Genomic DNA, 12,197 nt, shown 5'->3' on the forward strand with positions numbered 1-12,197 from the left:
GGGATCTAGAAAGCCGATACAAGTCATTTGACATTTTCAGGCAATGTTCCAGAAAACAAGAGACTGATGCACCTGCACATGAACTAGTGGAGCAAATAGGACATCAGAATAACCTGTCACAGTGTGTTAGTATGTATAACGGAGTCCTGTTTAGAACAATAGGACATCGTTTGGGACATGACCCGTGTCCTGCTTGTGCTGTATGCGGTTCGAAAACATCTCCTATGTGCCTTGGATAAAGTCTAGCTTTCTGAACAGTGTGTTAAAATAAAGAACATGTCACTAATGAACCGAAGAATGAATTTAGCACTACCAAAAATTCACAACGTCGGCTTTAATAAAGATGTGATCAGTTAATAAAATGTGTTCAGCGAGGTTTCGAAGGAAACCTGTATAACGACGGACCGTTCAAATGTGTGTCCGTGTGTGTTAGAGAAACTCTCGGCGGAGAGAGTAAAGCAGGTGATGGAGCACATCTGGCGAATGCAGGAGTTCTGCAACAGCATGAATCGTGTGAGCCCTGATGCTTATGAGTACGCCTACCTCAAAGCCACGGTCCTCTTCAGCCCAGGTAACAGAGCGCTTCACGCTAAATCTGTATCCTTCTTCTTCTTCTTCTTCTTCTTCTTCATGGCTCTCGCTAACAAGCTTCACGCTTAGCTTTATCCGTGAAAATGTCCGCGAATAACGTGTAGGAATATGAAGAGCTCTTGGCTATTTTGATGATTTTAAGATTATGAGAGCCAGCCTTAAACGTAACGCATCAGAGAAAGCGCATGATGAGAAAAAGGACAGAATGCGATGAAGAGCCGATCGATCGTGTGTTTGTGTGTGGTAGATTACGCTGGAATGGACAGCACTCTTCAGATCGAGCGCTTCCAGGAGAAGGCGTACATGGAGCTGCAGGACTACGTCAGCAGGGTGTACCCAGAAGACACTTATCGGTAACGTACACAGTGTTTCCCACAGGATTTATGGAGACTGTGGTGGGCGGACCTCTGACCCTCTGGGGAAGGGGGTGGGGGGACCAGGGGCTTGCTCATGGCGGCAAATCCAAAGCAAATATCCGAGCGGGTTATTGACGCTCTCTCAATGGACACTCTTCATGCGAGTCATTTAAAAATAATAATAATAATATATTTTTTTAATTTGTTTAAAGTTTTCGACTGATACCCTCGCAGCATACTACATGATGTAATATAATATATGTCAATACAGGGTATCTTTACCAGTTGTTAAAACACAGGAAGTGTTCTACCAGTTCACTAGCTAGCCTTTGCATTCTTAGGATGTTAATTCTTAGGACGTTGTTCATCCACCAAACGTCAGCGACCAGGTAAGTAAGCAGGGCATTAGTCAGAGAAGCAGAAACTCTGAAGGCGCTCAGATGGGAGAAGCTGTCTACATGACAAGCATAGCCTGGAGAATTGAAGTCCCATTTTGGAGTTTACCAAAAGGAACGTGGATAAAGGTTCTCTGGACTGATGAGACCAATACTATCTTTTTGGCCTTTGCACAAACACTATGATGAGCAGAAACCCAACATTGCCCTGTGAGAATCATCCCCTCAGTGAAGCATGGGGTTGGTAGCATCATGTTGTGGGGATGCTTTCTATCAGACTGGGAAACTGCTTAGGATTGAGGGCAAGATAGGTGAAGCCAAATCCAGGGCAATCTCTGCAAGAAACTTGAGACTGGGCCAGAGTTTCTCCTTCCAACAGGACAAGGACCGTAAGCATAGTGTTAACTACACTGGAGTGGTCCAAAAACAAGAATCTTAATGTGTTAGAATGGTCCAGTAATAACCCTGACCTCAATCTGATTGAGAATTTATGGCAAAAAAAAAAAAGCTTTAACTCTAGCCAATGGTGGTTTTTACCAAGTATTACCTGAAAAAATAAAAAAATAAATAAAATCTGCACCTTCAACACTGACATATTGTGTAGATCAAATGGTAAAGATCTTAATTAAAAATGATTTCAGTTCCAGGTTGTAACGCTACAAAATGTTTCAGAGGGGGGTGAATACTTATGCAAAGCAATATTTCTTTCCACTTAAAACGTGTCGGGTGTGACGTTTATCTCAAACATTTAAGTGTCTCCAACCACAATGTCATTTAAGATAAAGATAACTTTATCTTAAACCCCCTGCCATCTCCCCTCTCTCTCTCTCTCTCTCTCTCTCTCTCTCTCTCTCTCTCTCTCTCTCTCTCAGTCTGTCGAAGTTGCTGCTCCGTTTGCCCGCTCTGCGTCTGATGAGTGCCGCCGTGACCGAGGAGCTGTTCTTCGCCGGCCTCATTGGGAATGTCCAAATCGACAGCATCATTCCCTACATCCTCAAAATGGACTCCACCGACTACAACAGCCAATCAGCCGGCACCACGGAGTGACTCCAGCCCCATCCACAAACACTCCAATCAGCCTCAGGGCCTCAGTGCCTGCTGACTGACTGCACCCTCATCTCGCTGCCCTAAAAGTGACCTTTTAACTCTAACGTACAAAAGAAGCAGCCAATACGCCATGGCCTTTACACCGCACGGATGTAGAAGGTCAACGTTTTACAAGCTGTTGCACGATGAAGACTGAGGATGTTGTCATTTGGATCGCAGCTGCACTTTTCTTTGTTTCAGATGATGGATTTGTGGAAGCAGAGTGCTTGCTTGGACAGGTTCATTTAAAGGAAGTAGCTGAAGATGTGTGAACAGTGAAAGGACTTAATTGAAGCTTTATGTTGCTGTATGTACATGAATTGTGTATATAAATGTAATAAATGTCACTCTTATACAGAGATATTTACGCTCCTGCTGTCTTTGCAGTATAATCACACTAAAATCATGCCTAAACTAGTGGCACTGTGCTGCTATTGATGAAACACGCCTTGCTGAATCATTTGTGCATCTGGATGAAAAGTTCAACTAAGGAATAAAACACGATGTGGTGTCCTGTTGTAGGAAATAATCAACAACAACAACATTTCCAATAACGGCATTTTCTGAAGTGTTTTATTCCTCTCATAACATAGCAATTTACTAGTGTTTTTTTTTTATTATTATTTATGTAAGAACATGATTTTAATCACGTTCTATGTTGTAGACTGTCCACGAGACAACTTCCTATTATCATTAATATTATAGCAGCTCTAAACGGTTGTTCCCTCACCAGCCTCTCCTTTTCTTTCTCTCTTGAAATTAGTAAGTAAAAATAAAAGCATCTTATGTTAAAGAGAACCCAGAAAGCCCTCTGTCCTGAAGACTCAAAGCGCTGATGCACAAGATTCCTGCTATAAATGTTAAATAAACTTCTACTTACACAAAACTTCACATTATCAATGATTATGCTTTTCTTCATTAAATATAGAAACGATAACGTATTACAAGGAGCACATCAATATAAACTTGCTGTTACAGGAAATGAATCAACACCTTCTGACCAATCAGAATCTGGTGTAAAATCGATAGTGATGAAAATTTTATTAGTAGTAATCTTTAGTTTTGTTTTAGTAAGATTGTATGTGCTGAATGGATATTCTGGTCGAATTAAAGTATGTCGTTAGATTTCTACCCACTATCTTGATTTCACTTAACAGGCAAACTAAACATGGTTGAAAGTTAAGCAACCAAAAACACAAGCGGAACTAAAAACAACAGCCGTGTACCGTGCGGAACGGTATTTGTGTAGCACACTGTACACCGATTGGCTAGTCGGTCATACTGACAGCTGAGAAGTCGTTAATATCCAGTATCGTGTCTATACAGAACAAAAAAAAATGCGTTTTCCAATTATTGGGCGTTTTTCAACCGGGATTGGCGTTTTTCAACCCCTTTTACGTGCCTTTCCCGGTCTGAAAACGCGCATTTATATTCCCCAGAGACCTATACTTATTAATATCAGAGTAACGACCATAGAATACAGCGGAACTTTAGATGTATCACATACGTTATATTCTAATAACATTTTCTAACGACAAAAAAAAAAACCAATTTATTTACTATTTCACTGTCCAAACTGCAGACTGACGGTGAGTGTAACCAATCAAAGCACAGGAGATGCACTCGTTCTAGCCAATCACAGCACAGTGAGCGGCATATTATTAGCCAATCAGCGTACAGAAGGCGGGGTTTAGCCCAGTAGCTCGTCTACTATGGCGCAGTATGTTAACTTAGTCCGGAGGGCAGTGGGCCAAATTACGGGTCACGGTGGAGTTAAGGGGTTTTTCCTGCAACTCTTCAGGTGGGTATAAAAACAGTATCGTGCTGTGAATATGTGGAGAAGAAACTAGAGATGTGAAGAAGGAAAATAAGGAGAATAAAATCAGTAAACTAATGACCTCTGTGATCAGTGTAGCATAGCTGCTAGTCGGCTACGAGATAAATAGTGTGAGTCTTCACTACGTCTCTGTGTTTACATACGGATTACTGAAAGATGGAAAAACATCTAGACCAAAGAAGGCTAACAATAATTAACTTGACTAAGACATGGGTAAATTTGACAATAAGAAATTATCATAGGGATTCTGTATTTAGTTTTGTGCATGCAGTTAAAGGATCCACATATAAGTTAAAGAGGAAATGGTTGGATCTGTTAATAGCCTATATACTACTAATATAATATTCCTAATAGTAATATTACTAATATAATGTACACTATATATGTGCACACCTGATCATCATCGCCTCTTTCCAAAAGCATGGGCGTTGTGGAGTTGGTTTTCTCCTTGCCTTTGCCATTCTTCTGGGAAGGCTTCCCACTAGATTTTGGAGTGTGGCTGTGGGGATTTGTGATCATTCAGCTACAAGAGCATTAGTCAGATCAGACACTGATGTTGGGTGAGGAGGTCTGGCTCGTGATCGACGTTCCGGGTCATCCCAAAGGTGTTCAGTGGAGTTGAGATCATCCACATGAAACTCATCAAACCATGTCTACATGGACTGTGTGCACGGTCATGCTGGAACCATAAAGGGTCTTCCTCAATCTGTTGGAAGTGTACAGTCGTCTAAAATGGCTTTGTTTGCTGTAGCAATAAGATTTCCCTTCATTGGAACCCTGACAAACAGTCCCAGATCATTATCCCTTTTCCAACAGCCTTACTGTTGGCACTATGCATTCTGGTAGGTAATGTTCTCCAGACATCCATCAAACCCAGATTCGTCCATCTGTCAGAAAGGGAAGTCTGATTCATCACTCCAGAGAACATGTTTCCACTGCTCCAGAGTCCAGTCACAGTGTGCTTTACAACACTCTACACTTTACACCAGTGGTCACCAGCCCTGTTCCTGGAGATCTACCTTCCTGAAGACTTCAACCATAATGGTGCCCAACTGATAATCTAATCATTTCCTTGAGAAGCTCTTGATCAGCTGAAACAGCTGTGTTAGATTCTGGTTGGAGATGAAACCTGCATGGTTTTTACTATATATACATGTATCTCGCCTAATATATATATATATATATATATATATGTATATATATATATATATATATCTGTAAGTATGCGGTTTGGGACGCAGCCGTGCTCTCTTGTTTGGCGTTAAACGGTTGAGCACTGCCGTGTGTGTACGTGTCCTGTCGCAAAATGCGGTGAAAACTCTCACCCGACGTTAATAGTGTGATTAAGGTGTGTACATGTCTGTAATGCACATCGATAATGCGACTAAAACAGGAATGACTCCACACGTCTTAATTTGATTTGTGTTTACTTCGAGTTTGACTTTACTCAGATTAAGGTCATCAGTAATCTCTGTTTACATGCTAGTTTCTTAATCGGGTTCATATCGGATTATCGTTGTCCATGTAAATGTACTGAAAGTCTACTGCCAGTGTTTGTCTATGGAGATTGCATGGCTGTGTTTGATTCGATGCACCCGTGAGCAGTGGGTGTGGCTGAAACACCTGAACTCAATCATTAGGAGGGGCGTCCACTGGAGGTCTACTGATTGTGGATTTGACCAGTACCGATAACTAAGCTGTTAAACTCAACCGAGAGTTTTTCAATTTTTATACTGAATGAAAACATAACATTGAGTAAAATATCTTTGAACTTTATTACACAAATAAACAGTACTGACTTTACCATGAAAATGCACTGTAGCTTTTTTTTTTTTTTTAAATGAAATAAATATTAATATATTAACTACTAATATATACTAAAGTAAATAAAAGATGTACATCCAAACTGAACCAAAAAGGATCACTCCAAATAAAAATATAATAAAAACACTTTAAATAACACAACAAAATTTGTCAGGGATGGTTTTTATTTCTCCTCTAGAGGCCGCTCTCGTACCGTATACAGACGGCGCGCTCTTCTCAGCCACTCACGCAACCGGGAAACACCATCAGCGGGGATTTTTGCAGATAACCGATAATCCCAGCAATCAGTTATCGATTTAATCTGCAAAACCGATCAATCGGTCGACCCCTAGTGTCTACATACTTTTGGACAAAATTTTTTTATTTTGTGTTGCCAAAATAAGGGTCTGTTTTATGTAGTCAGCCAGCAAGAGCTCATACAGTCTGGCTGTAGATTCTATTTATTTATTTATTTATTTATTTTTATAATTTTTTTTGAACAGGGCGAATGATGTGAAGACGGGAGCACTGGTCGGGATCGACAAATACGGCAACAAGTACTACGAGGACAAGCTTTATTTCTTCGGTAAGAGGGCTGTGCGTAAGAACTATCCTGTATTAGTAGTGTTACAACCTGGAACTGAAATGTCAGGAGTCTACACAAAATACCTCCATAATAGCTACGTTACATAGTATACAAAATTATTTACAGCTGATGTTGACGCGCACACACGCACACACTGTGATGTAAATTAATTTAGTGTTTGCATTTTTCAGTGCCTTCACCGTGCTTTTAATGCATTACTCGATACATCATATGGATGTTCTGTAAACAGAGAACCTGCATGGTGTATAAATCCCTCCTAATTCACGCCCGAGGATTAACCGGCGCTCATTTTGGCGTCTCTGTTGCAGGCCGTCACCGATGGGTCATTTACACCACAGAGATGAACGGCAAGAAGACGCTGTGGGACGTTGACGGCAGCATGGTGCCTGCAGAATGGTAACGTGCAACATCCAGTACTTTCTGCACTTCTCCACGACTTACATTTCATCACTTCGTTACACAGTCCCTCGGGGAAACGCCAAAGGAAACGCCGCGATATTCGGAGGAGCTCGCAGTTTTTCACCATGACCACAGATTTTCCGCAGATTCGGGCCAAGACGTGTCATGTGACGTCATCGCAACGCACGTTCAGTCAAAGCCCTCTTTGATTCACGTGTGTTGAACATGAGTACAGCTAAAAGGTCTCGTTTATCAACAAACATCACTGTGAAAGAGCGTGTACAAAGATTCCGCGCGATCGCGACTTCGTCGATTCAGTTCGTTTTCTGCATCACAAAGTTTGAAAAAAAAAAAAAGCGACATCAGAATCAAGCATTTGTGGCTGCAACAATCACAATAAACTCTGCAATCCCGTGCGGCCGGATTACTCTACATGCTGCAGTGCTCCTTGTGTTTGTCTGTGTGTCTCCGTCTTTCTCTCTGTCTGTCTGTGTGTGTGTGTCTCTCTCTCTGTGTGTCTCCGTCTTTCTCTCTGTCTGTCTGTGTGTGTGTGTCTCTCTCTCTGTGTGTCTCCGTCTTTCTCTCTGTCTGTCTGTGTGTCTCTCTCTCTCTGTGTCTCCGTCTTTCTGTCTGTCTCTGTGTGTTTCTCTCTCTCTCTGTGTCTCCCCGTCTTTCTCTCTGTCTGTCTGTGTGTGTGTCTCTCTCTCTCTCTCTCTCTCTCTGTGTGTCTCTGTCTTTCTCTCTGTCTCTGTGTGTGTGTGTGTCTCTCTCTCTGTGTGTCTCCGTCTCTCTCTCTGTGTGTCTCCGTCTTTCTCTCTCTCTGTCTGTGTGTGTCTCTCTCTGTGTGTCTGTCTTTCTCTCTGTCTGTCTGTCTGTGTGTGTGTGTCTCTCTCTCTGTGTGTCTCCGTCTTTCTCTCTGTCTGTCTGTGTGTGTCTCTCTCTCTGTGTGTCTCTGTCTTTCTCTCTGTCTGTCTGTCTGTGTGTGTGTGTGTCTCTCTCTCTGTGTGTCTCCGTCTTTCTCTCTGTCTGTCTGTGTGTTTCTCTCTCTGTGTGTCTCCGTCTTTCTCTCTGTCTGTGTGTGTGTGTCTCTCTCTCTGTGTGTCTCCGTCTTTCTCTCTGTCTGTGTGTGTGTGTCTCTCTCTGTGTGTGTCTCCGTCTTTCTCTCTGTCTGTCTGTGTGTTTCTCTCTCTCTGTGTGTGTTTCTCTGTCTGTCTGTCTCTGTGTGTCTATCTCTCTCTGTGTGTCTCTGTCTTTCTCTCTCTGTCTGTGTGTGTGTCTCTCTCTCTCTCTGTCTGTCTCTGTGTGTCTATCTCTCTCTGTGTGTGTGTGTGTGTGTGTGTGTGTCTCTCTCTGTGTGTCTCTCTCTCTCTCTCTCTCTCGCTGTCTGTCTCCGTCTTTCTCTGTCTCTGTGTGTGTCTCTCTCTCTCTCTGTGTGTGTGTCCGTCTTTCTCTGTCTTTTTTTGTTTGTATGTATGTTTACTTTTTCTGTAGTAATTTGTTTTAGTCTTAGGTTATGTGGCGCGTCCGCCATGTAAGTCCCTGTGAATGAGCTGTTGCTATAGAAACGATAATGATTCTGAATGAGCACATTTAATACAAACCTCTCGTCCATGTTCCCGTTCTGGATCTCTACTGTCATAGCGGTGCGGGTTCGCGAAAATAACTAGAGAATTCAGCCGAGCTGCGGTTTAACAGCTGACTGTTCAGTGAGCAAGCGACGCTCCTCTTAATCAGCTTCAGCAAATGTTTTCTTTCATATCGTCCCACTCAGATATGCAAACCAAATCAGATCAAAGTGAAAAGAAGCCAAAAGCAATGATTTCACGTGGATGCATTTCTTTTTTTTTTTTTTTTAAAAAAAAAAAAAGAAAAGCTGTTAATAAGAGAAGTTCTGGGCTACGTTTGTATAAGAGAGAGAAACGGCTCAAATTTCAACATGTAGAGCTTCATTTTCTTGTATCCATTGTGGATATGCAATAACAGGATTTCTTCTGTTGTACTTTGTATGAACTGATTTATGTTTCTGTTGCTGTGCCATCGCTGTTTAATGGCTCAATAGCCAGCACAGTTCCAAAAAAAAAAGGATATTTGTGATCATTTCTTATTCAGCTGAACTAATGCGCTCGTTCGAATGTTTCTCAGGCACCGGTGGCTGCACTGCATGACCGACGACCCTCCCACAACACATCCTCCAGAGCCCAAGAAGTTTCTGGCGGAAATCCACCAGATCAACGTGAGCGGGACCTCCGCGTGTTACGTCCCGTATTCCACCACCCCGAAGAAAATCCACGAGTGGGTACCGCCTAAAGTCGGACAGCAGTGACGTCAAGCTCAATAAACGACGCATTGTCTGTCTGACGTTTTCTTGTGTAAATTATAGCTGGGATTTCTACCTGTAAATGATTAAATCTGCAAAACCTCATCTCCGTGTGTGTGTGTGTGTGTTGGGGGGGCGGCGGGGGGTGTTGATCTGTTCCTCAGCTACTTTTGTGGATGTTATTTATACGATTTTTTAATTAGTGCAGTCTTCCAGGAATATCTGTCAGGGTTGGAGACACTCGTAGAGGATCTTAGTCCTGTCCGTTATACAGAACATTTTGTAAGCTCCTTTATTTTGTTCGATTTGTCTACGTGGACTTCCTACTTCATGACGAAACACTGATTTTTGTGTCTCTTTAAATATTTCTGTTTAGATTTGGTAGTATATTTGGCACATCTTGTTGAAAGCTGTATCTACAGCAAAGATTGAATTTCCTGGGAGAGGCAACCAGGGTTTTGAGATATCCTGCTACTTGGAGTTTTGTCAAAAACAGTATTATTAATAGTAAATGGTCTGCAGTTATATAGCGCTTTTTTTAACCTTAGCGGGTCTACAAAACGCTTTACGCTGGTTCTCACACACACACACACACACACACTCACACACCAGTGGTAGCAGAGCTGCCATGCAAGGCGCTAACTTGCCATCGGGAGCAACTTGGGGTTCAGCGTCTTGCCCAAGGACACTTTGGCATGTGGAGTCACGTGGGCCGGGAATCGAACCGCCAACCCTACGATTACCACCTGAGCCACAGCCGCCCACCTTATACTTTTTATCTTTGGAAAAAATAAATTTTTAATTAAAACTACACAATGTCCTTCTGGATTTTCACTCGAATGCTATTCTTTTGATAAATTCGTTTTCGTGAGGGGTGCCAATAATTCTGGAGGGCACTCTGGGTGTCAAAACAGACAGACAGACCGGAAGATGTGAGAAATTAAAGAGGACAAACCAACATAATGTATCTTGGTGAGATGTTGAGCCACTAGAAGAGCTCCGATCGTCCTTTGCGTAACAAATCTCTGGAACTGTACAGGAGAGATGAACACCATTGGTGGTGATGGCGGTGGAGAACGCTGTCTAACATACTGGTCCAAAAATCTTCCACAGGTGTTCAGGTAGGCTGAGATCTGACGACCGTATGATGTTCTATCATTTTTATACTCATCAGGATAGAGCTATTGATTTGTAGCGACTCTTGGTTCATTCCTTCGGGTTCTCTTTCGCATCATCGTTTCTATAACAACAGCTAGTGACGTGAACGGAGACGTCACTGATGTCGTGTCTCACCAGTAGGAGAAATCCTTCATCTTCTCTTGGTTTCTCGGGACTGTGTAGCCGATGGCATCTCTTGCAGCAGTGTATGAAAATTCACGAGCGGATAACACCATTTGGTGTTTCTCGTTTCCGTGTTAATAAATTCGAATGACTCAGGTGAGTGATCCTACACTCACTGTCCACTTTAATAGGGACACCTGTACACATGCTCATTTATACAGTTATCAGATGAAGATTGGAAAAAGACCAGCCGACCCCCAATCTTCATCTGACTAGTTTGTCCCCACGATAGCCTCAAATTCTTGTTCTTGACTGACAGGTATGGAACCCAGCATGGTCTTCTGCTATTGTAGCCCATCCTCCTCAAAGTTCGATGTTTTGTGCATGCTGAGATGCTTTTCTGCTCACCACGGTTGTAAAGAGTGATTATAGAGTTACTATATCCTTCCTGGCAGCTCGAACCAATCTCCTCTGATCTCATCAACGAGGCGTTTCCACGCACAGTACTCGCGCTCTGTCAGTGTTTTTTTGTTTGTTTGTTTTTCACACCATTCTGTGTAAACTCCAGGAGATCAGCAGTTTCTGAAATACTCAAACCAGGCCATCTGGCACCAACAACCGTACCACGGTTAAAGACACACAGGTCACACTTTTCTTCATCCCATTGTTTGATGTGAACATTAACTGAAGCTCTTGACCTGTATCTGCATGACTTTATGCACTGTGCACAAAACTGCATATAATGCATAAGTGAGTTCCTATAAAAGTGGACGGTGAGTGTATTAAGAGGAGGACTAAAACAGAAGGACAAAACCAGTGCTCACCAACCCTGTTCCTGGAGATCTACCTTCCTGAAGACTTCAAGCATAATGGTGCCCAACTGACCATCTAATCATTTCTTTAAGAAGCTCTTGATCAGCTGAAACAGCTGTGTTAGATTCTGCTTCTAGATGAAACCTGCAGGAAGGTAGATCTTCTGGAAGAGGATTGGTGACCAGTGACCAAGGCAGTGCTGTCATCTTGTAGGGTTGAGTGATTTTGAAAGGAATTGTTCTTCCTGTAGAGGGCAGAGTTTCTCTCATTTTGTCATTTCTCTGACTCAGTTTGGCAAATTGCTGAATGGTGGTCATACATTTCTCATAAAGATTCAGCAAAATCAATTGCAGCTTCAGTGCAAAACTGAAGAAAGAAACTTTGGACACTAATCTTAGTTGAATAACTACTTTAAGGTTAAAGGGAATACCGGGTAGTTTCTTTCTTTCTCTCCCCCCCTGTGGATTTTTAGGGTTTATGGTAGTGGGTTAGCAGCTCTACTGTCAGTCAGTGAGGAAGAGTTTTTGTTGTTGTTGTTGTTGTTGTTGTTGTTTTTGTTTTAAAACCTTTAATTCCCTGAGTAGCATTTTGGCTTAGCATTTTGTTCTCTTATTCAGATTAGTAGGTGTGTGTGTCTTTCATATTGTCTCTCTTATGCCTTGCATCTTTTCCTCACACACTGTGTCTGAGGCCATCAATTATGCATACACAC

General features: G+C 42.2%; 2 protein-coding genes across 2 annotated transcripts in view; both read left to right on the forward strand.

Annotated features, from left to right (window-relative positions):
- Window positions 1-3,174, forward strand: part of nr2c1 (nuclear receptor subfamily 2, group C, member 1) — a 16,060-nt gene extending 12,886 nt beyond the window's left edge. Inside the window, exons 12-14 of the mRNA XM_053650359.1 lie at window positions 434-571; window positions 839-944; window positions 2,215-3,174. Coding sequence (XP_053506334.1) covers window positions 434-571; window positions 839-944; window positions 2,215-2,389 — 419 coding nt within the window. The 3' untranslated portion in view covers window positions 2,390-3,174. The remainder of the gene's footprint in view (window positions 1-433; window positions 572-838; window positions 945-2,214) is intronic.
- Window positions 3,175-4,111: 937 nt separating this feature from the next.
- Window positions 4,112-9,496, forward strand: ndufa12 (NADH:ubiquinone oxidoreductase subunit A12). The gene is made up of 4 exons (XM_053650870.1): window positions 4,112-4,229; window positions 6,572-6,654; window positions 6,984-7,071; window positions 9,217-9,496. The coding sequence occupies exons 1-4, from the start codon at window positions 4,141-4,143 to the stop codon at window positions 9,395-9,397; spliced, it is 441 nt and encodes a 146-aa protein (XP_053506845.1). The 5' UTR covers window positions 4,112-4,140; the 3' UTR covers window positions 9,398-9,496.
- Window positions 9,497-12,197: the final 2,701 nt, after the last annotated feature.

This window comes from Ictalurus furcatus, chromosome 19, assembly GCF_023375685.1.
Source record: "Ictalurus furcatus strain D&B chromosome 19, Billie_1.0, whole genome shotgun sequence".
NCBI lineage: Eukaryota > Metazoa > Chordata > Actinopteri > Siluriformes > Ictaluridae > Ictalurus > Ictalurus furcatus.

Coding starts and splice junctions, on each gene's coding strand:
- ndufa12 (XM_053650870.1), top strand. CDS start 4,141: ATGGCGCAGTATGTTAACTTAGTCCGGAGGGCAGTGGGCCAAATTACG. Junction 4,230..6,571: donor TTTTTCCTGCAACTCTTCAG/GTGGGTATAAAA, acceptor TTTTTTGAACAG/GGCGAATGATGTGAAGACGG. Junction 6,655..6,983: donor GGACAAGCTTTATTTCTTCG/GTAAGAGGGCTG, acceptor TCTCTGTTGCAG/GCCGTCACCGATGGGTCATT.